General features: G+C 42.8%; 2 protein-coding genes and 1 gene segment (V, D, J or C); all 3 read left to right on the forward strand.

Moving 5' to 3' along the window:
* Positions 1-1403: 1403 nt before the first annotated feature.
* On the forward strand, positions 1404-9194 carry LOC134505890 (vacuolar protein sorting-associated protein 29-like). Its single transcript, XM_063315823.1, has 6 exons — positions 1404-1479; positions 1661-1778; positions 3317-3419; positions 6733-6924; positions 8107-8342; positions 8995-9194. The coding sequence occupies exons 1-6, from the start codon at positions 1404-1406 to the stop codon at positions 9110-9112; spliced, it is 843 nt and encodes a 280-aa protein (XP_063171893.1). The 3' UTR covers positions 9113-9194.
* An 8201-nt stretch (positions 9195-17395) lies between these two features.
* Positions 17396-19352, forward strand: LOC134505891 (immunoglobulin lambda-1 light chain-like). Its single transcript, XM_063315825.1, has 4 exons — positions 17396-17497; positions 17677-17984; positions 18630-18705; positions 18805-19352. The coding sequence occupies exons 1-4, from the start codon at positions 17452-17454 to the stop codon at positions 19350-19352; spliced, it is 978 nt and encodes a 325-aa protein (XP_063171895.1). The 5' UTR covers positions 17396-17451.
* Positions 19353-22016: 2664 nt separating this feature from the next.
* Positions 22017-23544, forward strand: LOC134505782 (immunoglobulin lambda variable 9-49-like). The segment is given in 2 exon segments: positions 22017-22094; positions 22818-23544. Coding segments are annotated over 2 exon segments (345 nt in total).
* Positions 23545-27695: the final 4151 nt, after the last annotated feature.

Raw genomic sequence — 27695 nt, forward strand, 5'->3', positions numbered from 1 at the left:
TCAATGAACTTGTTCTGTTTCTTCTTGGGTCTCAGCTTCTAAAAGCTGCAGACCCTGAAAGACCAGGATTTTGTGTCTCTTGGTGGGAGAGTCACCATATTTGCAAGTGCAATGGAATGATGGTGACAACAATTGTCTTTGGTGGATCCAGCTTAAACCAGGGAAAGCACCCCAACTTTTCACATATGACGTCAGCAGCAGACCGCTTCCCAGTCTATTTTTTGTCAGTCTGCAATCTTCTTGGCTTTCATTCTTCAGCTGAAGACATCAAGAGGAGCTCCTCCTAGAGAGTTTAAGTGACATTAACTTTATATCCAATTAGTTAAAACTTTTAATATGATCATTCCCAGTTTATTTAAGCTTTAACTGTGTTGCATTAATGACTTTGATATAAAGATTGGAAAGAATGTTATTGTAATTGCACAAACATTTTTCCCCAAAATCATAAAAATTAATACTTCTACTCTATTCTGCTTTGGCCAAACCTGACCTTGAGTATTGGACCCAGTCAGAGGCACCATATTTTAAGGAAGATTTGGAGAAACTGGAAGAGAAGGATAATGATGATGAAACCGTCTTACAAGGAGAGATTAAGGGAAAAGGGTTTGTTTAATCTTGAGAAGAAAAGCTGGGGAAGATGTCTCAAGTACTTGAACGGGTGCCATCCATAAGATATTTGTCTGCTCTGCTTTTTCATATTCCTACCTCCATCCTGCAAATTCATTCTATGTCTGAAGAGTTGTCTAGCTCAGCTTTGGCAAGATACTCAAGTTATATTCAAGTTACACTCAAAATACTCATTTGAGTATTACTTGACAATTGTGATGCTTTAGTAGTAATGTTTCCAGTTGGTACATTAAGGAGAAGAAGAAGTAGAAACAGTTTGCAGCCATGATCTGTAAGTGTTCTTTGCTGGTGGGGAGAAAGGTTGATGGAAAGACTAGAGAAGAAAGGAATGGTGGGGACTGATTAATAAACAAAATAAGAAAATACTCTAGAGTCATCCATCCTTTTATAATGCTTTCTCATCATGGGTAAAAGATGGCTATGCCAGCTGGATCTTCTAGGAATCCTTGTGCAGCAACAACTGGGACACCATTGCTTCTCCATCCTTGGTCTGACTTAACAGTTGTTCCTGGAGAAGTCCTGATACAGATAAATGGTAATCAAGTCACAACCAACTAGATGGCCCTTGAGTGGCCTCTACACTAGCCAACCCAGGACCTTGAAATTGTGCAGTGACAAAGTGTTTTTCCCTCCCTATAACTTTATGGTGGACATGAATGATGATGACAGCCACCAACAAAGAGGAAGTGCCTTTGCATGCATTTAAATTTCCCATCACTCTGGGCCTTAAAGGAAAGTAGTATCTGCAACACACTTTGCACACAGGAAACCCAGTCATGGCCATCCCTTGTACCCTGAACCTTAACATGGCACAAGCGGTTATCCTCTTCCTCATTTTCTCTTATTGCACAGGTAAAGAACATTTTTCCAAGTGTAAACCCTTGGATTTACACCTTTTGCTCTCTTGGGGGAATACCCAAGAACAGATGCATCCTCCTACAATGTTGGTGGGTTTCCTCCTCTTTTCAGTTGGCTTTGATGGAACACAAGTCTCACCAGGCCATCACTTCCCTTTGTCTTTGTTTTCCTTCAGAGGCTCCGGCCCAGTTTGTATTGACTCAGCCAGCTTCCGTGTCAGCACCTGTTGAAGGAAAGGTCCAGATCTCCTGTAGGAGGAGCAGCGGAGCTATGTCTGGCTACTACGTGTCCTGGTATCAACAGAAATCTAATGAACAACCCAAACTAATGATCTATCAGCATGTCTACCGGCCTGCTGGCATTCCAGACCGATTCTCTGGGACTACGGACAGCAATTCAGCTACCTTAACCATAGCTGGCATTCAACCAGAAGATGAGGCAAAATATTATTGTCAGTCTTATGACAGTAGCTGGATGTTCCACGGTGATGCCACCTGCAGAGGGAAGTGAGACAAAAACCTTCTGCAGATAGGAGCTTTCAGTTTGCATTTGTTCTGGGTGGTTGAGGACCATTCAGGTGCTGCAGTGTGTGTCTGTTGCACAGTTATCTATCACAGGAAAAGGCAAATAGACGTGGGACTTAATAACAAAAGCCCCATGAGAGGAATAGATCAGTGAATGCCACTGAAGTGTTAAACCATATATTTAGAATCAAGTGGCTTCATGCATCCCCAGGGGGGGGAAAAATCAGAAGAACACTTGCAGGTTACAGACGTCAAACAAGGCCCTCCATAGTTGAGGAATAAGAGAGTGAGGAAATAAGGCATGAACATTCTCTGTATATAGTAGATGATGGAGTGCAGTTTTAATTGTTATTTCCAAGCAGATGCTTCTAAACTGAGTCAGGCAGCACATAACTGCTGTTCATTAGAAGTCTGAATCTAGTCAGATTGTAAATCTGAACTCCATTGGCATTTCCAGTTGGATTTCGCCCAATCCTAACACTCCTAGTTGTTAGCAAATTGTAGTTTTTTTTTAAATTGACACAAAGTGGATAGAACGAGAAGAAGAGGCTGGCAGTGCAGAAAGTGGATAGACTTATCCTGGAAGGTACAAGCAGGCACCTGTAAAAATTGTGTAGTTCTCTATAAGGTAGACCCAGCATAGAGAGCTTTGACCCATACAGTCACCAAGAGTCAGCTACATCTTGATGAAACCTAACAGCCACAAGGAGGAAATTATTCAGTATGTGATTGGGCATCAGCTAACCTATTGACCAGGTTTAATGATCATGAAAGCTAAATGGAATCAAATCAAATGTAGCTTTTATCTGGGCCCTACCCTCCCTTCATGGAGTGGGACTTCTTGGCATTTCACTCAAGAATGAAGCTGTAGGGCTTTTCCTACAAGGCCTCACACTTCTTTAGCAATGCTATTCTGTTTATAAACTAAGGAGACGTGAACCATCATGCAACAATCATAAGAAAAAAAAAAGGAATATCATTTGCATATATTTATATTCTCTCTCATTCAGGGTTTTAAGAAGAGATGCAAGGAAGGGGAGAGCTTTGTTGCAAGACATACAATTTTTTTCCCTACCATGGCACAAACTTCTGTCTTTTTCTTTCTTTTCTCTTGCTGTACAGGTAAAAAAAGAACAACTTCTTCCTCTTCCTCCTCATCTCCTCCTCCTCCTCCTCCTCCACCTTCTTTGCATTTTGGGCCTTCCTAAAAAATGGATCCTCTGCAGTATGGGGGAGATTCAGCTTTGAAGGATCAAAAGTCTCACTGGTCTTAGTTCCCCTCTGTCCTTTATTTTTTTTTTTTTCAGGAGTCTGGGGCCAGTTTGTACTGACTCAGCCAGCTTCCCTGGCAGTAGCCCCTGGAGGAAGAGCTGTGATCTCCTGCACAAGGAACAGTGGAAGCATCAACAAGTACCATGTCTTCTGGTACCAACAGAAATCCAACAGTTTGCCCAAGTTGTTGATCTATCAGCACAACAAGAGACCCACTGGAATTCCAGAGCGATTCTCAGGTTTTACGGATGGTCTTCTGCCACCTTGACCATCAACAACATCCAAGCAGAAGATTCGGCTGATTATTATTGTTTATCTTACAACAGCAGCTGGCTGGCCACAGTGACACAATCTCAAGGGGAAGTGAAACAAAAACTTCTCCTTTGCAGATTAGACAGACACACTAGGAAATAAGTCATTGATTTACAGGATTCCTGCATTCTTGGCCATAAGAGGGAGGCAAAACTTCTGACTTGTCCTTGAATTAGCCCCATAAGCAGTGAAGGAAAGAATGTTATCTCATTGGTCTTTGGCTTATTCAGTGTGCTTAAATCTGTGCAATCTGTTAACACTGAGATATTGAGGGGCCTGGGGAAGATTTATAATAGGTCAATTTCCCTCCTTAAAAGCACATCATGCCTTGGCGTGGAGGATTTCCCAGAGAAGCAATTTGTGGAGAGTTTGCAGCCCCCACAGATTTGCAGCCCCCACACTTGCCTCATAATGTTGTGGTAATAGTTCCCATCAACTTAAAAAGAAATCCAGTATTTTCAACAGGACACAGTACAAGAAAGGCCCACTTTCATTCACTCCCTGAGCTGTCAACTGAGCAGAAAGAAAAGTCAACCCCCCACACATGTGCACACGCACACACAAATGTGACCAGTTTTAACATCAGCTTAGTCTGTTGCACATGCAGCCTTTCACAGATTCCAAGGAAAAGAACACTCATTTTTCATATTGCTGTATGGCAGAACATGAGCGCTTTCTACAGACATCACAGGAGGAGAGCTGGGTTAGTCCATGGTGGCAAAAATCAGAGGTAGAACCTTTTTCATCACACATTTTATTAAAAGGCATAAGCACAGATTCATCTTGATGGAGTGAGCTGCAGTTCCTAAAAGCTTTTGCCTTCCAATAAAACGTGTTAGCTGGAAAGGTGCTACCCAACTCCTGATTTATTTATTTTTTTACATCAGAAGTAATCCATGTTTTTCAGCCATTGGGCCCATTTGGAGCTTCTGAGAGCTTTTTGCAAGCTCTATCACAAAATGGTGGCCACAATGCACATAGCTAGCCATATACACAAGCAAGGAGGAGGAGGAAGAGGAGAAGAAGAAGAAGATAGCAAAGTGATGAGGTCACATCCCACTGGGCATATCCATGGGTGAGTGTGTGTGTGTGGCAAATAGGTTCAAGATGGGGGCCATAACTGTGTGATCAAACCCTAACCTTAATCATTTTTTTAATGCTTCATGATGGTAAGATTCTTTAGCACCATCTATACCACCCTGAGCTCCTGAATGAAAGATGGGATATAAATCTCATAAATAAAATATAGTTTAACAATATCTGGAGAGCCAAAGTTTCCTCATCTATCATGTGATAGAATTTACAGTGGATTCTGGAACTCAAACCAGAGTGTTTCTTTAAAAGAAAGCCTGTGCAGTAAGACCTTTCAGGATTGGGGTCTCCAAATTAAGTATACATATAAAAAAACCTGTAAGGAGGAGTGGTTTTGTTCCTGGATTGCTTGTGTCTGGGTAGCTTAGCCAATGTGTAACAGCTGACCTTTGGTGGCTTGTATTTCTAATTTAGTGTGTTTGCTTTACAACTTGCCAAACCAGAGTGGAGTCAGACGTTTGGCAGGATGGTGAGTAAAGGACAAGGGTGTTCAAGGTGTGTTTTGCATTGCACTGATTAATTTAGTGACCCATTTGCCCTCTGGAACCAAGTCTGCTTGAGTCGTGATTCTAGGTAGAGTTCTGAATCGGAGCTTAGGTTGAGTGGTGGTGCTCTGCCTTGGAGACCCTCCATGGGCATGTGGGTTGGAGTTCATCCTTTTAAACATGGGGTTTCTGAACATATGCGATGAAATACAGAGCAGGTATGTACTGAGGAATCAGCTGTCTTTCTACCTATCATGCCTCAGACACAGGGTTTTTTTACTGGAGAAGGGAATGTTGTGAATATTGTACTCGGGTCTTGAAATTTTGTTTCCAAATCTGTTGGAGGGCTATACTTGCAGCTGAAGATGTGCCCTCTGTGTAAGCTTAGGTGCACTTGAGTTATAATGGTTTGTGTGTTTGGGGCTGGGTTTTCTGAACAAGCACTGGGGTGCGCAAATGTGCAGATCATAGAGCAAGGTTTCCAAATCAGAAATGTGTAGGATCTTCTGGTGTGGCAGATGCTGAGGAAGTAAATGGAGCTAAGGTTGTATCTGTTCCTTTTGTGGTCTTTTGATGGGCTCTCAAGATTTCAGTGGCTTCTCTTCTTCTTAAATCATATGTTTCAGAAGTGGGTGACGAAGAAGATAAGGCTTGCCAGAGCAATCATGCATTAGAACAATCTATTAGTCCAATGCTGAATCTGGATTTGTAACAGAAAAAAAAAATCCAGTGATTTCAAAGCAGATGCTGAAAATTAGTCTTTTCATTAAAAGTGGTATTTGTGTGCAGAGAATACTTGAGACTTGTCTCTTGAAGTGTCTTAAAGATAATATTTAAACAGTATTGATTCTAGTATTATGCCCTCCTCTCCTTCTGCAATTCTCATCTTTGGCAGTTCATTATTTCACATAAAGCAAAAAAGTCAATTTTGCTTCTGCGTCTCGGGGTTTTCCAAGTCTTTCGGCAGCTTTACAGGAATGAATCAGCAGCTTGGATAATTAGGAGCAAGTTTTCCTTATCTCCACTACCTTCCCCTCAGTTAATTTCCAAACCCAGGAGTGCAATCTTTAACAATAAAAACAATAAGCATAGCTTTTTAACGGTGACAAAACATGATCCTGGTAAATTAATCAGTCCTGTTAATGTTTAAAAAAATGTGATCCCATGGTTCTTTTAAAAAGCTTAGAAGAAGCATTTGTGGGGTCCTTGGTGCTCTCTGAGCTTGGTTGTTTGCTTGCAGACGGTCCATTACCCAGCACTGATGATGTTACCTAACTGGGTTATGAAACGTCTGCAAGCAAACAACCAAACTCAGAGAACACCAAGGACTCCACAGTTCAATGGGTTATCTATTTTTAACCAATGTTGAACCTCCCTTCTCTTCCAGGCAACAATATTTCAGTGTTGTTATAACATCCCTAACCTCTTTATAATGTTCTCAGTTTCTGTTGTCCTTAACAACATAAAATGAAGCTGGAGGTGCATTAAGTTTGGGGGAAACTGAAATGATGACTGCTGGATGTTGCACTTGACCCTCCACTGTGATTTTTTTTCTCCTTCAGCTGGTGCTGGTGTTAGGAGACCTTCACATCCCACACCGATGCAGCAGCCTTCCAGCCAAGTTCAAAAAGTTGCTAGTGCCAGGCAAGATCCAACATATTCTCTGCACTGGGAATCTTTGCACCAAGGAGAGCTATGATTATTTGAGGACGCTGGCCGGGGATGTCCACGTTGTTAGAGGGGACTTTGATGAGGTAGGAGCTTGGAGAAGGTGGCTGACTGGTTTGGGCCGATTAAGGACCACCTCTTCCTTCTGAGCATTGGAAGTTCCACTGATACTGCTGTGTTAGGAATGCTTAATCTTCCTCAAACTTAAAGCCACTTTAGCCTTGGAGCATTGAGCTAAGAGCTGCTATCCCAAGAGGAAGTGGGCCCAGGCTGACAAATACACTTGATTTCATTAACTGTAAATTACAATTAATGGAAACCTTTATCAGCAATTAGAACTTTCCATTGTCACCTTAAAATTAGAATTCCATGGGAACCTTGAAAAGAGTTTGGCTGCTGCCTGCAAGTTTTGAGAGGTCTGTGCACCTCTAACTCCCAAATACCATATTCCTGATCTAAGGTATGGTTTGTTCTACCTGTGCTTTATTGAGCAAGGCTTCATTTCCTGGTTCATCTACAATGGAAAGTGGTGAGCCACAGTGGATGAATCTACACGGTGTGAAAGCAAGCTTTGCTTTTTCTACTATATTTTGAAGCATCCATAATAACTGGGTTTGTTAAGCTGTAAATGATGGTTTGAGTCACAATGGTTGCCTTCATATATTTATTCATTTAGTCACTTCCGACTCTTTGTGACTTCATGGACCAGCCCACGCCAGAGCTTCCTGTCGGTCGTCAACACCCCCAGCTCCCCCAGGGACGAGTCCATCACCTCTAGAATATCATCCATCCACCTTGCCCTTGGTCGGCCCCTCTTCCTTTTGCCCTCCACTCTCCCTAGCATCAGCATCTTCTCCAGGGTGTCCTGTCTTCTCATTATATGGCCAAAGTATTTCAGTTTTGCCTTCAATATCATTCCCTCCAGTGAGCAGTCTGGCTTTATTTCCTGGAGGATGGACTGGTTTGATCTTCTTGCAGTCCAAGGCACTCTCAGATTTTTCCCCCAACACCACAGTTCCAAAGCATCTGTCTTCCTTCTCTCAGCCTTCCTTATGGTCCATGCTTTCATATAATACACTGAAAATGATGGCAATGGAGGCATCCACCCAGTCAGCTAAAACATAAGCTTTGGTTTACAAGCCACACTGGTTGACTTCAAAATGAATGCTTAGATGAAACTGGTCAACCTGCATTTCAATATAAACACTGTGCTTGTCTCAAGAATCTGAGTGATATTTGAGCTAATAACTGACATTGTTCTTTGCCAGGGCATGAGTTATCCACAGCAGAAAATTGTCACCGTTGGACAGTTCAAAATTGGTCTGATCCATGGCCATCAGGTTATACCCTGGGGAGATCTGGCCAGCTTGGCCATCCTGCAAAGACAGCTGGATGTAGACATCTTAATATCTGGTCACACTCACAGGTTTGAGGCAGTGGAACATGAGAAGAAATTCTATATCAATCCTGGTTCAGCCACAGGGGCCTACAATGCTCTGGAAAGGTGGGAGCAAAAGATTTCAAGGGGTTTATTTCTGGAGAGCATATCTTTTCATTGCTTGTTGTGGGTGGATGCTCAGGCATGGCCTTCAAAGAAAAGGACCTGGAGAAGAGCCCGGCCAAGCAAAATATATTTTTCTGAAATGGAACAAGGGAAGAACATGTGGAAATTTCCCTTCCTCTGAATAAATACAATGGGAACTTGTAACAATAAAAGTGGGAAACTGTTCTTTGGACCAGAGGATGACTTAATTATGCCATCTTTTTGTTCATGGATATATACCCATTGGGATCATCTATGTGAAGGAAAAAATGTTCATCACTAAATCTAATATTCTTCTCTGCCAACTTTTCTCCCATTTTTAATCCAGGGGATTGCAATTGGAATTTTTTTTAAAAAAAAAACCCAAACCCTACATACCTATTCTTTAAATTACATATCATAGAGTATTTCAATTAATACTGGGCAAATGCAAATTTTTTGGCCTTATTAACCTAGAACCAGTATAGCATTTCATAGTTTAGCATCATGAGTGTGATAGAAGTCTAAACCTTGTTTTATTAAGGCTTTTTTCCCCCCTGAATGGACTAACATTGCAAATCTGGGGGAAACTGCTTCCTATTTCAACTACAAATTGTTTTTTTTCTCTTTCCAGGGATATAATTCCTTCGTTTGTTCTGATGGATATCCAATGTTCCATAGTTGTTACTTATGTGTACCAACTCATTGGGGATGATGTGAAAGTAGAAAGGATTGAATACAAGAAACCTTGAAATGGAATGATTTTCCCTGGATGTCTCTTTCACACAGACATTTGATCAAACTCTTCAAGCCCACTGCTGTAATTTACTGGATTGTTTCTCCTGTTCATATTTGGTAGTTCAAGACGCTTAAGATTATTTGCCTTGAATCTGGCGAGCAATCCTAATGTTCAAAAGTAACCTTTTCCAATATATTAAAAAGTTTGAAATCATCAAAAACTTACATAATCGTGGCTGATGGGGGAAAAAAAGCAAAGGCTGTTTGCGTGCGTAAAATGTTCAACTTTCTATTTTTGAATAAAGCCCTTTTTCACATGCATACCTTGAGAAGGTGTCCTTTCTGAAATCCAAGGATGGGAATGGACAATGGTTGGCTTTCACATGGTGTTAAAGAATGGTTTGTCTTCATGAATAAGTCAGAATGTCTTAATGTAAGTGCTGCAAAGAGAGGGTAGTGTGGGTAGCAAATGACCAAGGAGCCAAGGTAGGATGATATAGCTGGTGGCCCCCGGAAGTGGCCAGAGAATTGCCATGGAGAAGAGTGCATAACCTAGGATGGACCTTGGGAATCTTGTGATTGTGACAGGCCCACAATCACATATGAACAGTCCTCATGAAGGCACCTAGTGCCATAAAATAGTAATGACTCTGAAATGGTGCTTCCCTCACCACCTCCTCCAGCTTCCAAGCCTTCACTATATTACAGAACAATTTCTCCTTCCTCTTCCAAAAAATCTGCATCTGCTTGGAGGACCTGCAAGAAAGAGAGAATCCCTGCTCATGGATTTCCCCTTCCATCCCATCATAATTACATCTGGCAAGGCAGTAGCTGGCTGTCCTGGGCAGCTTGCATTGCAACCAGAGATACCATCCTCCCTGTCCATCTTGGTCCAAGGAAACCATTTTCTCTTTTCACTCTTCAGCATCCTCCTTATGCAAATGTGCTCTCTGCTCATTGGCTCCCCACAGGAAAGGTGCGGGTGACCTCAGCAACAAAGGGGTGGAAACATTTGCATCGTCTCCATTGGTAGAGAATTTAAGGAGGAGAAGGAAGTTTCCTCCCAGCTCCTTCTCCAAAGCTAAACACGGCCTGGCTGTTGGTTTTCATTGCCTGTCTCACTTTTGGCTCAGGTAAGGGTGTGATAGAGGTCAGTCTGTCAGTGGATAGAAATTCCCTAGATAATTAAACAATTTATTGTGTGCTTCTCAAAGTCACGTTGTACACGGGTGGTATTTTCAAACTCCAGAAAATATATGTGGATGGTCTTGTTCTGCTCTTTTCAAAGGAGTCAATTCACAGCAACCATGGATTCAGCCAGCCTCCATGCCTGTGTCCCTGGGACAAACAGCAAAAATATCCTGCATGGTCAGCGGAAGCATGTATACTATTTTTTGGCACCAACAGAAGTCTGGGCAGGCTCCTCGCTATGTGCACTATTCTGGTGGAAACAGGGGTGACAGGTTCCCAGCTCGGTTCATGGCTTCTGTCTCTGGAAACATTGGCTATTTCACCATCAGCAGCCTCCAAGCTGATTATTACTGTTTAATGTGGCACAGCAGTGCCAGCTCGTTACACGGTGATACATTCTGATGGCGAACTGCGACAAGAACCTCCGCTCGTCCTCCCCAGCACAGTTGCTTACAAATCACTGATTACCTAAGACTTTTTACATCACGAAAGGGAAGAAGGGAGGTGCCTCAGACAGACTGAGCCTTAGAGCCCAAACAATCTAGTGTCTGTGCAGAAAGCTGGCCAAGATCTTGGGATCAGTCATCTAAAAGGGTACCAGAAGCTCCATTTAATTTGCAATTGCCTCTTAGGAGACAGTGATCATGTTCATTTCCCACTGAAATAAAAGTTCATGGATGTGTATGTTTATCCTCCCGGTGCATAAAACGGGCAATAATTTCAGAACTGGTCAGTGCTTGAGACTGGAGGACTTCTCAATCTCTTTCCCAAGAAAGACCACTCCTCACCATACTGAAGTGACAGACAGACACAATTTTCACATCTCTGAAAGCAGGGTTGTGGTGAAGTGGTAGGGAATCCTATGATGTAGCTAAAGTGACAACAAGCACCTGTCCAAGTGTGCTGGACTTTGGTTTATGATTGACTCAAAGGATCTGCAAGGTGCCAGGTTGCCAAAGACTGAGATGCAGGAAGGACAAGCAATTTTCCTTTCAATGGGGGGTCATGCTTCTATCTTGAATGGCTTCTCAGAAGAGCAGGCTTTGTGTCTAATGCTGGAGAGATTTGGTAGAGCGTCTGCACCTTTTTTTCCAGGCTGCAAATAAAGTTTTGTTCAGAGTCATGAGAAACTTTGGGAAGAATCTCTGACTTCTGTCTGCATTGGTGACATAAACTAATGCAAAGTCTTCCCCCGAGGAAGCATTTAAGGAAACCTTCCACTGATGCCCATCCTACACTAATTTGGGGGCAAAGAGACAGTATTTCAAAGAATTTCTATTTCCCATTCCTACAAAATCATACTACATTCTTGTTTATGTCTGTGGGGGCTGTAGAGAGAGAGACTCTTGATATTGCCCATTAGGCATTCAGAATCAGCTGAAAATATGCCTTCCATTTCTCCTATTGCTGAGCTCTGTCCCCACCCTTAGGAGAATTTCTGAAAGCTGATGATATAGGAAGCTCTTTTTCCCCACAAAAGCAGGTTTCCTTTTCAGACCCCAATGCCTTTTCTTGCAAAAGCAATTTTATTTTCCTCCAAATGTTTCTTCTTTGCTTCTAGGACCTGCCCAGAGGAAATACTCCCTGTCTAGGGGTTCTCCCTGCAAATCCCCCATCCCACTGTAGCTGTATCTGGCAAGGCAGCAGCTGGCTCCCTGGGCTAATTCAAGGGGAGGGGGCATGTATCCATTCTTCCTTTTTCCTTTCCAGCTTGGACCAAGCCAACACCTCCTCTTTTCACTGTTCAGCATCCTCCTTATGCAAATGTGCTCTCTGCTCATTGGCTCCCCTCAGGAAAGGGGTGGTGACCTCAAGAACAAAGGGATGGAAACATTTGCATGATCTCTATTGGTGGAGAATTTAAGGAGGAGAAGGAAGTTTCCTCCCAGCTCCTTCCAAGCACCTGAAGCTCAACATGGCCTGGCCATTGGTTTTCCTTGCCTGTCTCACTTATGGCTCAGGTAAGGGTGTGGTAGAGATAAAAAAAATACCATAAGTCTGTCAGGAAAAGTGGATAGAAATTCCATGGATAAATAAATATTCAGCTTCTGCACTTCTCAGAGGCACATTGACCATGGTTGTGTTTTCAAATTCCAGATAACATAGGTGGTGTGTCTTGTTCTCTTTTCAAAGGAGTCAGTTCACTGCTACCATGGACTCAGTCTGGCCCTATGTCTTTGTCTCTGGGACAAACCGCAAACATCTCTTGCACAGTCAGCGGACGTGTGAATAATATTTATTGGTACCAACAGAAAACTGGGAAGGTCCCTCGGTATGTGCACCGTTCTAGTGGAGGCCGGGGTGATGGGTTCTCAGATCGATTCACGGCTTCTGTCTCTGGAAACATTGGCTATTTAACCATCACCAGAATCCAGGCTGAAGATGAGGCTGATTATTATTGTGCCATGTGGCAGAGCAGCACCAGCTCGTCGCCCAGTGATGCATTCTGATGAGGAACTGAGACAAAAACCTCCGCTCATCCTCCCTTGCGTAAAAAAACACTTGAAAGCTAGAGTTGACCTGTGCCTTAAGCTCCTGGACTCAAGAAAAAATAGAAGGAATAGGTTCAGACGACAACGATGATAAATGGAGAAAGCAGAGCAAAGTCTTTAGATTTTCCATTTTAAGTATGCTCCATAAGTTTGCATTTTAACTGCATCCAGAAAATTTATCTTCCTTTCCCATTAAAATAAGCAAATGACAGACATGCAAAACAGGTAATAATTTCAGATCTTAATCAGATAAGTGCTTGAGACTGAAGAATTGGAAAACCAATCTGGACCTTACTGGTCATACAGTAATCAATGAAATTCACTATCCACACGCCACAGCGTTTTACATCTGAATGTCATGATGCATTATTGCCCCTTCCTGGCCTTACCTCCCCATCATGGACACCTATGATTACAGCAGAGTTTTGGACAAAGATCTGTCTAGGTCAATTTGAAGTTTGTTAACTCACACGTATTGCTGTCTAGTTCAGCTCATCTCCGTATGAGGGATGGATGAATTTCCTTCTCATGTTCTACAGCATTGTCATTCTTTCAAGCATGACTTTTTTCGTTGGACACCTGTTTCAGTTTGCACTAAACACATCTGCAAGAGAACTTCTGCTCACAAAAGGCTTTATACACTGTTATCAGCAGCCTGTATATGTGTGTGTGTGTGTATGTTTGTGTATATATATGTATGTATCTGTCTGTGTCTGTCTGTGTGTGTATGTATATATATATATATTTATTTTCATTCCCCCAAATGCAAAGTTGTTAAGTTTTTGGATTAGAAAATAGCCTCATGTTGTCTAGAACAAATTCAAAAACTGAAGGCATGTTCTCTTGATTATAGTCTAAGTGGGAATGAAAATACAAACCAAAAGAATGCCTCTGTCTGCTACAGTTTGAAATTCTCCCTTTGAATGGAGCCGTGATAAGAAGCGCTGGTTAATTTGTCTTTGCTGCATCTGCCCAGGTTCTGTTCCCCACCTAGTCTTCCTTAAAGTCTTGGTCTCCAAGGAGTACAGCTAAGCTACCCTGTTATCTTAGAAGCGATGGGAATTTGGGACAATTAATCTGGTTTCAGCAAAAGACTGGAAAGAACTTGATATACATGCTGAGATAGCAGTCTAGGGCATCCTTCTCAACTCATCTCTCTTTCTCAACCAGGGTTCCATGAGAGGTCACTAGGGGTTCCCTGGGAGATCATGTTATATTTAAAAATTGTTTCAAATTTGGGCAACTTCACCTTAAAGAGGCCAGTTTCATTCTTTATCTTTAGTTTAAGAACGCTGTTAATGCATACAGACAGGCCTACCCATGAAATGAATAGAATAATTTTGCAACTTCTGGCCTATATTTGAGCCTGAATGGGTAGGGGTTCCCCAAGGCCTGAAAGATATTTCAAGGGTTCCTCCAAGGTCAAAAGGTTGAGAGAGGCTGGTCTAGGTTTGGACTTCTCCAGTACAGTCTGCTACTTAACCATCACAGGGCTTGAAATATGAGATTAGCCTTATTACTGTCTAGGGTAGAATGTTAAAGCTGTGACATAGACTATCACTGTTAGCTGAGGAAGTAGCAATAAAAGTTACTTCTGTCTGGTGTCTGATATTACCATTCTGAAGCTAGCCTCTGTTGGCTATGGTTTCATTCCATCAGCCAGGGAGGTGATACCATTTTGTGAATGAATGAAGGACAAAGCAACACATGGGACTGAATGCCTACCCTTAGCTTCTAAGATAGGTGGAAATATAAAAATGAATGGGAAGCATGTTTTATACTGGAATATTCTAATGGGGAACCAAGATCTTTGGTTTTCCTGCCCATGGTGGGGAATTGAAAATTGCTACAAAGCTTTATTTAAGCAATGCTGGACTGCCATGCAAATGAAGTAAGAAAATGGTTTATATGCAACCATAGCTGTTTTTTCCCTAGTTTCTCAAGCTTACTTTGGCATCAGATCAATAATCTGCTCTGCAAATTGCATGGAGATAATGAATGGGTGGGTCTGTCTTGCTAAGAAGGTTGAGCCTTTGTCGTCTTTGGCAACCAGGATTCAAATAAACTATGATCCAATATTTAGCCAGAGCCAGTTTAGTGTAGTGGTTAATGCATCAGCTAGAAAGCGGAAGACTGAGTTCTAGTCCTGCCTTTGGCACAAAGCCAGCTGGGTGACCTTGGGCCAGTCATTCCCTCTCAGCCCTGGGAAGAAGGCAATGGCAAACCACTTCTGAAAATCTTGCCAAGAAAACTGCAAGGAATAATAATGATCATCAGTTGGGGTATTGGTTAAGGCACTGAGCTAGAAACTGGGAGACGGTGAGTTCTAGTCCCACCTTAGGCACGGAGCCAGCTGGGTGGCCTTGGGCCAGTCACACACACTCAGCCCTGGGAAGAAGGCAATGGCAAACCACTGCTGAAAATCTTGCCAAGAAAGCTGCAAGGAACCATAATAATCACAATCACAATCACAATCATCAGTTGGAGTAGAGGTTAAGGCACCAGGCTAGAAACCAGGAGACCCTGAGTTCTAGTCCTGCCTTAGGCACAGAGCCAGCTGGGTGACCCTGGGCCAGTCCCTCCCTCTCAGCCCTGGGAAGGAGGCAATGGCAAACCACTTCTGAAAAACCTTGCTGAGAAAACTGCAGGGACTAGACCAGGCAGTCTCCAGGAGTCAAAAAACAACCAAACCTGACTTGAAGACTCGCACACACATGGATGGATGGGATGGTCCCTTTGTCTTGTAGATGCAGCAGTGGAGCCATTGCTAGCCACAGCTGTTCTTGATGGGCTCAGCAGAAGACACTGGAAACTCCATGGATGGAGTTGTATAGCTCCACCAGCATGCTTCCCAGACTTTTTCTCTGGGTCTAGGTCAGGAAATGCATTACTTCTGACCATCACCAGACATTTCAGGAAGTTCTTTATTTTGTTGTGTGTAGGTTAATACTGAGTGGAGCCACCTGATCATTCAAATGAGGAAGTAACCCCCCCAAAAACCTCTGCCCTATTTCCTGTTCTTGCTGTTTTTGTTGCTTTAAATAAATCTGAAAAGTTATTATTAACCTCTGCTTCCTCACTAGTGAAAGTCTGTGAGACAGGCAAAGCTAATAAAATTAAGTGCATGCCAGTAGGAAAGAGTCATCTCTTTCTTTTTTTTCCAAGCTGGCCAAATGTTTTGGTATGTTGATCCATGCCAGATATTGTAATGGGCAGAAGGAATGACCTTGAGGAAGTTTATTTATTTATCAAATCTGTCACCGCCCATCTCCTCCGAAATGCTGCTTCCAAGGCAACAGTCAGATAAAAGAAACCTGAGTCCAGGATAGAACTGTAATCTGAGAAAGCATCTGAGGCAAGACCCTCCCTAGTTAAAGGGAGAAGCACATTCAGACTTGCAAGATGTTGTAACTGTAATGTTATAATAAAAGTAGTACTAGCATGCATGACTTTGCTTTCCTAGTCTGGTCTACCCTGAAGGGCTGACATATATATATATATGTGTGTGTGTGTGTGTGTGTGTGTGTGTGTGTCAACCCTTCAGGGTAGACCAGATAGATAAATAAAAATTAGGAGGCTATCATTTTTATTGTGGACTGCCTGTTGAAACCTTCCCTGTTCTCTAGAAGGTTGCTCTGTTTTCGTTGGTTGGTTTTCATTTCAAGAGTGTTTTAAATTCCTTTCTCCATGAGCAAAAGACCTCTCAGGTCATGGTAGGAAGTTGCAGGACTGTAGGCTGAGCCCACTGCAATCTTCTCTGAAACACATCCTTTTTTTCAAAACCAGGCTTTAATACAGTGATTCCAAGCAAGAATGGAACTAGAACTTAGACATTCCTGTACAGAGATAGTAATAATTTGTTGGAAGATATTTAGGACTTCCTGTGGGTCCTCATGGTACTCATAGATCATTTTAAGTGGAGGACTTTGGAAGAATTCATGAAGGAGGTAGCAGCAGATATTTCTTTGAGCATATGGGTTGAAGAGACCTTTCAGGTGAGGAAAGCTGAGAACTCTCCATCAGAGTTCTGGGAGTTGACGTCCAGATGCCAAGGATGAGAAACTGATCTACAGTAAAATCTTAATTACAGACAGAAAGGTTCTTTGACATTCACTTATAGTCAAGGGTGGCTACCCCTCTGCTACTCCAGAAGGTAAATTCTCCGTCTGTATCTCCCAGGGTAGGGCTCTCAATATTTACAGCCAAGAGTAGGGATTCCTATTGTGGGTTAGGGTCCCAGTCTTAGTGCAGACCACCTGATTTGCATGCAGGACATCCCAGGTTTTGCCTCCAGGTAGAGGAGAGAAGATTCTCCCCACCACCACCAAAGCTCTAGAAAGTTGCTGCCTGTCATGGTTGACCATTTCCAGCTAGAGGGAGCAATGGAGCAAGAAAACATAAAACATCTCCTTATTTCTCCATTGCTTGACTCTTCCACCAAAGCAACCAAGATTCCTACCACTTTTCAGTATTGATTGCATGCAAATCTTCCTTTGTCCCCCGTGGTCTGCAAAGAACATGTAGCCTGGAAGTTTTAAAACAGCCAATGGTGCAAGGCAAATTTGCACGATGAAGCTATTCTGCATCTCTAGAGGATTAAAGAAAGGAGGGAAGGGTCCTAGTCAACCATCAATCTGAGCCAAGAAGTCCAACTCTTTTAGAAAGACACCATGGCTTGGTCTCTAGTTTTCCTAGCCCTTCTCAGTTACTGGTCAGGTAAGGTGTGAGCATTACGTCTGTCCATGGGTCAACTTCAGAGTCTCCCCATGGGTCTGCCCATGGTCAACCTGCCCATGGGTCAACCTCAGAGCTAACTATTACAGATGAATCACAGAAACTCGGTGCTATAAGAGCAGGGAAAATGACTGAGAGTCTGTTTTATGCTTCTTCTACAGGCATCAACGCCCAACCAACTTTGACCCAAACTCCATACATGTCAGTGTCCCCAGGGCAAGAAGTTAAATTCTCCTGTACTGCCAGCAACAACCAAAATACCATGTATTGGTATCAACAGAAGGTTGGACTGTGCCCCTGTTATGTACAGTACTCTGGCATCAGCAGAGGAGATGGGATCCCAGTTCGATTCACAGCTTCTGTCTCTGGGAACATTACTTATTTAACCATCACCAGCAGCCAGGCTGAAGATGAGGCTGACTACTGTTGTGGTATGTGGTACAGTAGTGGTAATAAGTTTCACCGTACAGTGAGGAAGCAAGACACAAACCTTCCTCTTAAGGGCAATTAGATTCAGTCGTGCCTGAAAAATTTTGAATCATGCCATTGAAGGAATACAAAGGTCATTGTTTATTTATTGGCTTACTGAGCACCTCAAGCAACTCAGTTCCTTCATCGTTGGAAAAGTTAGTAGATAGTCTTCCCACAGATGCCCATTTTCAGCAGACTACCTGCCTCTTTGCTGTAGAGCCAGTTCTTTAGACTGGGCCTCTTCCTATCCTAAAAGCTCCCAGAATTCTCAGCAATGGCCAGGCTGGTTGGGGAATTCTGGGAGTTGAATGCCACACACCTAGGGGGCATCCATGCAGGGGAAAACTGCTCTAGACCATTTTCCCCCATTTTTTGCAAGCCATTTCTGAAATCTTGCCAAGAAAACTGCAGGAACTTGTCCAGGCAGTTGTCAGGAGTCAACACCAACATGAAGGCCCACACACACTTAGACACTTCGTGAATTCTCCTCTCTCGTAACTCAGTGAGAAGAGGAGGTCTTTTTAAGACATTTTTGCAACCAATCAGCAAGTTCTAGATTTGCATGGGGTGGAGGAGGGAGCATCATTCCTGAAACAAATTAAGACTGAAAGAGAGGATGCTAATCCTAGCTACCTTGCCCTAGGGAAATAGAGTGCTTTCAGTCTTAACCAGAATGGCTTTGATTCTCCTTCTCTTCCCAGTTCTCATGTATTGCTCAGGTGAGAGAAGAGTCTAACTTTCAAAATCAGCTTAAAAATAGCCGGTTTCCAAAGAGTAGGAGAAAACGTGCGCTTAGTAACTGTTGTCTTTGTTCCTAGGGGTCGATGCACAGCCTGTACTCACTCAGAGCCCTTCTCAGTCTGTTTCCCTGAGAAACACGGCAAGGCTTGTCTGCAGTTTGAGCCAAGGCTACGAAAACTATGTTGTTTCTTGGTATCAGCAGAAAGCAGGGCAGAGCCCTCGGCTTGTGCTGGACACAGCTGGCAACAGAGCCGATGGGATTCCAGATCGGTTTTCCGGCTCCAAATCTGGCAGTGATCGTGTTTTAACCATCACCGATGCCCAGGGAGAAGATGAGGCAACATATTATTGTGGTGCAGACCATGGCAGTGGTGGTAAATTTATAACACCCACAGTGATACGTTTACAAAAGGAACTGAGACAAAAACCTCCACTGAGAAAAAAAAAAGCTTTTCCCAGGCGAGGGACCAAAGAGCTGTTGTTTTGTAGCTTCAACCCAACCATGAATGTCCCAGCTCCTCCAACGCATTTTTGGAAGGCTCCTCCTGAGCTGTTGAAGGATTCAGGCCCAACTGGTCTCCCCACTGAATTGGCGGCAAAATTTAAGGGGCTGTTCTGGAGCTGACGTTCAGTCAGTCATTTTATTTCGGTCATTGACCAGCAAAACAAAACAAAAGGGTCACAGTGGATTAGAGGACGACAAGCTATAAAATCATATAACGGGACAAGTAAAATTGCAAGTTAAAGTTTAAGAATTTGGGGCGTAAAAATTAATGTAGTGAAATATGATGCAGTTTATCTGAGGCAACTGAACAATTGTTTAAAATAACAGAATAGTAAAATTACCAGTTTGAAAAATATAGAACCATTACATTACCAAAAGCTATGGAAAAATTGCAATTAATATTACTGTTGTATCTAGAAAAAATGTAGTGATGTAATGTATAAGGAATGTGTAATGTATACATAAGGAGTGATTATGGTTTCAAAACCAGAAGTTAAGAGTCTAGTTATAGTGACTATTTATCTATATTTTTATAAATATAAAATATTATTTTGTATTGGAATTTTATTATATAGTTATCGTTTGATGTTGTAAGCCACCCAGAGTCCCTCCGTTCGGAGGAGATGGGCAGTGACAGATTTGATAAATAAATATGGCTTCAATTCATATCTTTATTATAGTCATAGACCAACATAACAAGAAAGCGGATGTTCAAGGTATCACATTATGAGCTGGTTATTATTAAAGAGCTGATGTTCTAGATTCAGGATTGTGTGAGTTTATAGGCGTGGTGCTCCAGGTGGAGGGCTGGACTTCAGTGAGTGACAGGAACTCACCTGTAAAACCCACAAACTGAGAAAAAGTAATATTGAAGAAAGTAGGAACCAGTGTCAAAAGAATTTCAGCAATTGCAGCTTAATTTAGGCAGGTAGTCCTCATTTAGTGGCCGCAATGGGGACCAGCAACTTGGTTGTTAAATGAAACAGTCACTAAGTGAAACAATGACTGTGTTTATGATCTTACTTAAGTTTTCCTTTGCTTTCCAGAGCTGCAAAGGTCATCACTGGGAAGAAAAGTAACACAAAGTTACTTTTTCATCGCTGTTGTAACTCTGAATGGTCACTAAACAAGGTGGCCACTAAGCAAGGACAGCCCATAAAGGCAATGTTCAAATCTTCTTATATATAACTTTTGTTCATGCACCACCTAATGGACTCCTTGATCCCCTTCTTTTGTTCATGTGGGTTAGTTTCCATCTATTCTTTCTTTTTAAAACAGTCCAACTTTCTCTTAACGGACTGTGTGAACATTAACCCACATGGGTGTTTCTACATTAAAAAAAAACATTACATGAACAAAGGGTTGAAGGAAATGTGAGACACGTGTTAATTAATTTTGTGTGGTGTTTTAGCAACGCACTTCCTGCACTCATGCTGAAACCCCACAAAGCAAAAATATTTTTTTATCTAGCCAGCACAAATGTTTATGCGAAGTTGCATAGATGCAAGCCTATGAATCTTAATTAATTTTCTGAGTTGCAAATATTTAATGACTAAATTCAGAATTATTAAGGTTGCAGGCACCCAAAGGGTTGAAATAAATGTGTCTTGCAAATTTAGCAATCTCAGCAGGAGTTAAAACTGAAGCCACACCCACTCCAAAACAAAAGTTATAAAAAGATTCTAAACCCTGACTCAGAAAAACAAAAATCTCTTCTGCAGAAGATTGGGGAAATTGGAGGAGAGACTTCAGATGAGTCCTACTCCCATAGGAGGCACAATCACTCTAACCCTTACCCTGTGTCCTAACAGTCAGGAACCACGCTGAGACAAGGAACAGGTCTCTAGTGTTTTATTGCTGCTACATAATAGAAAATCCTAACAAACTGAAGAAGCGTGGGAAAAACCCAGACATATAAACCCAAAGGTTAAGGCAGGCCCAATCTGTGTCTCTTGGAATGGCTACCTAATTTCTCAGTGCTACGCATGCGCTTTACAGCCTGGATGGGAGCCCCCTGCTCGCCATCCTTACTCATGACACCCTGACTGTTTATGATGCAGGAAGAACTTTGGTCATGATTCAGTACAGACCTCTACTATGGCTGTACTGGTGTTAGAAATGCTTTCTATCAGTTATGATATCGCTGCCTTGCTAATTATGGGCTTCTGTTTTAAGCCAGTAACATGCATTTGAACGCTTGGCCTGTGCTGAGCTTAGATGTGATGCATCCATCACATCTGAGCTCAGTACAGGCCAAGCATTAAAATGGGTGGATGGATGGATGATGAGCCATCAAGTCATTTTTGACTCTTAGCGACCACATAGATAGATTTTCTGCATGACGATCTATCCCTTACCTGTTCTTTCAAGTCTTCCAATGGGGCACTCATCACCTTAGATGTAAGCACACCCTAAATAAAAATTGGTAGAGCTAGTCTGGTGTAGTGATTAAAGGCCTCAGGCTGAAGACCAGGAGTTCTAATCCTGCCTTGGGCACAAAGCCAGCTAGGTGACTTTGGACCCATCCCTCTCAGCCCTAGGAAGAAGAAGAAAACAGCAGGGACTAGCCTAGGCAGTCACCAGGAGTCAAGACTGACTTGAAGGTGCACACAGACATACAGACAAAATTACCACTACCACTACCACGCATGCTTGCTTTTTGTTTCTGCAGTGATATCACCCATCCCCATGAGACTCTATGAATGTGGGACAGGTTTGCATAAATGTGCTATTTGTAACCCTGGGTTTAATTTAAGAAAGGAAAGTTCCCATATTGTCTCATTCCAAAAAGCTACCTTCCTGTTTGAGAATTCAGCATGGACCAGATTCTGCTTTCCCTTCTATTTCTCAACTTCTGGGCAGGTAAGAAATAGGCATATAGGCTGGGAATCACCCGTGATATATTTATTTGGAACGTAATGCTGGATGCTGCTCAGGACTACAGAATCAGGGTTGTGTTTTGTGGTTGTTTCTCTAAAAGTGTCACTGTCATGCGCTGCCTACCGCTGAGTAAAACACAGACGCTGATTCAGAGAAGAGCAGGTTCAGGTTTATTCAAACGTAGAGTTGCGCGAAAAAAGCTGAGAGTGAAGGGAGCGCGCCGGTGCGGGGTTTAAATACCCCGCGCCGGTCAGCGCCCCCTCACCTTGGGTTGCGTCATCCCCCCTTTGTCCTGCATGCTTTCGTGCCGGTAGGTGAAGGGCTGCGGGGCCCCAGCTGGTGCCCCGGGATCGCCCATAATTGGTTTCCTCCTTCAGCCGGTGATTGCTGTCAGCTGGGCGATCTCCGTTGCGCTTTTGCTAACAGCTTGGATGTGCCTCGTGATCCGCCTTGTCTTTGTCTTTCCTCCTTCCTCTTTTGTGTCCTGATGGCTGAATCATCCGGCCGGGGTCTGTGTCTGTTGTTGTGCGTGCTATGATTATCTTAAGTCCCTTCCTCTGCTTCCTCGTTATTGTCATGTGTGCCGTTGTGCTGATGTCTTCAGCTCAACGGCACTCATGACAGTCACCTTGTGATTTGTTGATCTAGCTTTTCGTACGTGTAATTTACACCCTGCTTAAAACCCCCATGATTCATATATTCCAGGTGTGGCTCCTCAGGTTGGATTGATTCAACCACCTTCCCAGTCTGCATCTCCTGGGAACACAATAAAGCTTTCCTGCCACCTGATGAATGGGTATGAAGAATACGCGGTCTCATGGTACCAGCAGAGAGTGGGGCAGGCTCCACGGCTTGTCCTGACTCCCAACTACTCCAGAGGTCATGGCATCCCAAATCGGTTCTCTGGCTCCAAATCGGGTAGCACATACTATTTAATCATCACAAATGTCCAACCAGAGGATGAGGCCACCTATTACTGTGGTGGAAGCTACGGCTTTGCATAAGACCCAGTGATGTAGTCAAATGGAGAAGTGAAGCTGATGCTGTTCTCAGCTTTAAGAAGAAAGGAGATGTTTACAAACTATAAGAAGTAAGTTCTTGATTCTCCATGAAGGATTTGCAAGTTGGAACTTCTGTACATTTTCTAAGGGTGCCAAGCTTCCACATCTATGCTTATTTGCCTGGAAGTAAAGTCCTTTTAATGGAGACAGACTGTATTTCAAGTAAACATGGAATTGCACTGTAAAAATGCCACTGAAAAGAGCTTTTTGAAGACCTCAAGACCACCTGTGTTTTGCTAGAGCAATAAAGCCCATCAATTTACATCTGTGAAAGGTTTTATGGTGTTTTGTCAGTCTGGAATTTCATAACTTCAAACTCAGATGCGATTGTTCATGTTTGCCATGATACAGAATAAAAGCACAAAGACTCAGTGACATAGATTTGAGTTATTTAATGCAGTTAAAGATAAGAATTCTTTTTTAAAAAACAAACTGTGTTAATTCAATGTGATTCAATCTTTAGACACAAAGGGGAGATCTTGGCTCATTTTGCTACATTGGACAACATTTAACAGCTTAACTTCTCTAGATGGTCTCACCCACAGAACTAAATTATGCCCCAAAAAAATCTCCCATCTGTTAAGTCCTTGGTTTGCATATTACTCATATATGGAAGAACCATGTCCATACATAATGCTTTGCTTTATGTATGGACATGGTTGGGTTTTTGAATAAACAAAGAATCCCTTCAAGATGGCCCATGGTTCTGCCTCTCCCAAATTGCGTTAGCCCAATCGTGGTTTCTCAATCTAATTCTCTAGTGTCAGATGACACACTGATCTGGAAACTGATCACCCAGGCTGGGTTTGCAGAACTTGCTAGACTGAAATGTGATTGGCTTGTTTGCGATTCAGTTATGTGAACCCAGCCTAAGTGTGCATGATGTGTGCCTTCAAGTCAGTGTTGACTCCTGGAGACTGCCAGGACAAGTCCCTGCAGTTTTCTTGGCAAGGTTTTTCAAAAGTGGTTTGCCATTGCCTCCTTCCTAGGGCTGAGAGGGAGGGACTGGCCCAAGGCCACCCAGCTGACTTTGTGCCTAAGATGGGACTAGAACTCACAGTCTCCTGGTTTCTAGCCTGACACCTTAAACCACTACACCAATCTGGATCCTTTTTTTTATGCCTTCAAGTCAGTCTTGATTCCTGGGGATTGCTGGACAAGTCCCTGCAGTTTTCTTGGCAAGATTTTCAGAAGTGGTTTGCCACTGCCTCCTTCCTAGGGCTGAGAGGGAGGGACTGGCCCAAGGTCACCCAGCTGGCTTCGTGCCTAAGATGGGACTAGAACTCCCGGTCTCCTGGTTTCTAGCCTGGCGCCTTCACCACTACACCAGACTGGCTCTCAGGCACAGCATCCAAATTCATACTCTGATCCTCACTCTTTGAACACCTTAGATTTTTTCATTTCCTTGGAGAGAGGGAAAGATAGAAAATCTGGCAAGAAATGCAGTAAGTTTTTTTTCACATCTTCTCTAAGTTCTCATGAGATGTTGGTGTTGTGTTGCAATCATCTCTCAAACTTGTTTGGAGAGCTTTTTTTTTCATATGGGGACGTGCTTAGGCCATTATGCAAAGCTAAAGGATAATGTCCAGCAGTGGACAAGATTGCCATAACTTGCTCTACATTCTCAGCCTGATCTCACAGCAAGGGATGGTGTGGATTTTGTGAGATACAACATCTCTAGAAGGACCTGCCAATCTATCAGAACCTGTTTACCAATCTACCCACCCAGGCTGCCATCAAGACTGATTGATTATGTGCCATCAAGTCATTTTTGATTCCTAGCAAAGATAGGGGATAGATTTTTTCCATGACAATCTGTCACTAACCTGTCCTTCAACTATTCCAATGGTGCACCCATAGCTTCTCTAACTGAGTCCACCCACCTTGCTGCTTGTTGTCCTCTTCTCATTCCTTCTACCTTTCCCAGCATCAGAGCCTTTTCCAGAGAGCTGGCTCTTTGCATTGTCTGTCTGACTGACTGATTGAGTGATTGATTGATTGTGTGCCATCAAGTTGTTTTCGACTCCTACTGACCGCATAGATAGATCTTCTCCATGATGATCTATCCCTATCCTGGTCCTTCAGGTCTTCCAATGGTGCACCCATTGCCCCTGTAACTGAGTCCATCCTCCTTGCTGCTGGTTGTCTTCTTCTTCTCTTTCCTTCCATCTTTCCCAGCATCACAGCCTTTTCCAGAGAGCTAGGTCTTCACATAATGTTTACCACCACCATCATCATCGTAGTGATTCATAGGCTAGTAACTAAAATCTTTTGCCAATTCCCACTAGTGCCTGCATTCAGAAATAGAATTCTTGCTTTGTATGCAGAAAATTCAGGTTCTGAAATAACTCCCATTCTTTCCTTCTCATGAATGAAGAAATGAAATGAAATGAAATTCTCTTTCATTTGCACTGGCCAGATTTATCTGGGTACCTCTACTTCCAGCTACTGAAGACCTTGTTTACTAGTAGTATGTGAATCAGCCTTGATCGGATTCAAATCATTACTTTGTTGGCATTACCAATCCTAGTTGAATTAATGATTTAGTGAGCTATATTGAATTCCTGGCCACTGAAAACAAAAGTGTGCTTGTACAAACGTAATCTGAATGGATATGAATCCAGTAATTTCAGATGATCTGAGAACTTCAATAAATATAATGGAATCAGTGATTGGAATCAAGAATTCAGATCAGAGGCTGACTATTCACATAGCCTTGCTTGTTGCACATCTGTTTTTCATGTAGCTGTTGAAGATGAAGGAACTGATGAACGGAGTCATATGTCCCTCAGTATGGGCTGAGCCCAAAAGAACAAGCAAAGTAGGCAGAAATGAAAATGAAGTGGTCCATGTAGAGCTGCTGAGGAAAGAGGTCCTCTTGGAGATTTCTAAGACATTCCAGAATGCTAATTCCTCATTTCATGTAGACATCTACAGCATACGCACCAGCTTTCAGGCCTTCAGTTTAAGGAGAGCTTCTATGCCACTTAAGGTTGTCTTGCAACACGCCTGAGAGAAGAGCCAACAGAAAGCAAGTAGAAGTGCAGCTCCTTGATAAATCTTCTGGAGCAAAAATGGGAAGGTCCAAAGCACACGCAGAGCCAAAGATTAACCAGAACATTTGCATAAACCTTTTAAAAGGGGTGATGATGCTAACCAGTGCTCAGACATCCAAAGGTTCTTGATTCTACTCTCCCAACATGCTTTGGACCATTCTTCTTCTTCTCTATTGCTACTCAGGTGAGGGGGTAAAGTTTATAATGTACAATCTGAATTAGACAAGGATGTTCTTTCTCTTGTGTTTTAATTGATCATTGCTCTTCAACTTGGGTGACCTAGCTGAACATCGCTTCTTCTCTTCCTTTCTAGATGTCCTCAGCCAGCCTGTCCTGACTCAGCCACTTAAAATGTCTGTACCTCTTCAAGGTGAGCTGAGACTCCTTTGCACAATCAGCAGTGGTTTTGAGAATCATGATGTTGGTTGGTATCAAGATAAAGTGGGACGAGGCATTCGGTTCATATATTTCGGGGGTAACATATGAGGGGAAGGTATCCCAGATTGATTTTCTAGCTCCAAAACACACCACAAGCACTATTTGATCATCACCCTCATCCAGGCAAAAGATGAAGCTACCTATTACTGTAGTACATAATATGGTAAGGGGAGTGCTTTTCAAAACCACAGCAGTAAAGTCACAAGGGGAATTGAAACAAAAACATCTGCTAAGGAAGGAAAGCAAAATCTCTGCTTTCATGATTTTGACAAGTGTTTTCAGATTGTTGGAAGTAATGATACTGCAGCCAGTACTGCTATATGGCAAGGGTGCCTTCTTATGGACAAAATCACCACTGTTTTGCCATTTTGAGGACCAACAGAGTAGGATTAGTGCTGGGCACAAATATTACAGCAAGGATCAAAAGTCTGCAATGAAGACTTTTGCAGGGAGGCAAGTGGACTCCAAGAGCCAGTTTGATGTAGGTTAAGGAATCAGGCTAGAAACCTGGAAACTGTATGTTTTAGTCCTGCCTTGGGCACAAAGCCAGCTGGGTGACTTTGGGTCAATCCCACTCTCTCAGACCTAGGAAGAAGAAGGCCAGGGCAAACCGCTTCCAAATGGTTGCTAAGAAAACTGCAGGGACTTGTCCAGGCAGTCCCCAGGAGTCAAGACTGACTTGAAGGCATCAAAAAAAGGATCCAGATTAGTGTGGTGGTGAAGGCGCCAGGCTAGAAACTGGCAGACTGTGAGATCTAGTCCCACCTTGAGCACAAGACCAACTGGGGGACCTTGGGACAGTCATTCTCTCTCAGCCTGAGGAAGGAAGCAATGGCAAACCAATTCTGAAAAATCTTGCCAAGAAAACTGCAGGAACTTGTCCAGCCAGTCGCCAGGAGTCAAAAACTGACTTGAAGGTGCACACGCGCACATACACACAAATTTCACAAACCTAGGTGGTAAAGTGGGAACATAGCACCTCTTTGCTGTTCATTAAAGCAGCCACTACTGGATTCTATTTAAGCCTG

The sequence above is a fragment of the Candoia aspera genome, chromosome 15 (genome assembly GCF_035149785.1).
Source record: "Candoia aspera isolate rCanAsp1 chromosome 15, rCanAsp1.hap2, whole genome shotgun sequence".
Lineage (NCBI taxonomy): Eukaryota > Metazoa > Chordata > Lepidosauria > Squamata > Boidae > Candoia > Candoia aspera.

Bases quoted from the DNA above. Each gene is read 5' to 3' on its own strand.
- LOC134505890 (XM_063315823.1), top strand. From the start codon at position 1,404: ATGGCCATCCCTTGTACCCTGAACCTTAACATGGCACAAGCGGTTATC. The intron at 3,420-6,732 runs GTACCATGTCTT...TTTCTCCTTCAG, and splicing joins AACAGTGGAAGCATCAACAA to CTGGTGCTGGTGTTAGGAGA. The intron at 6,925-8,106 runs GTAGGAGCTTGG...GTTCTTTGCCAG, and splicing joins TTAGAGGGGACTTTGATGAG to GGCATGAGTTATCCACAGCA.
- LOC134505891 (XM_063315825.1), top strand. From the start codon at position 17,452: ATGGCTTGGTCTCTAGTTTTCCTAGCCCTTCTCAGTTACTGGTCAG. The intron at 17,498-17,676 runs GTAAGGTGTGAG...CTTCTTCTACAG, and splicing joins CCTTCTCAGTTACTGGTCAG to GCATCAACGCCCAACCAACT. The intron at 18,706-18,804 runs GTGAGAGAAGAG...CTTTGTTCCTAG, and splicing joins AGTTCTCATGTATTGCTCAG to GGGTCGATGCACAGCCTGTA.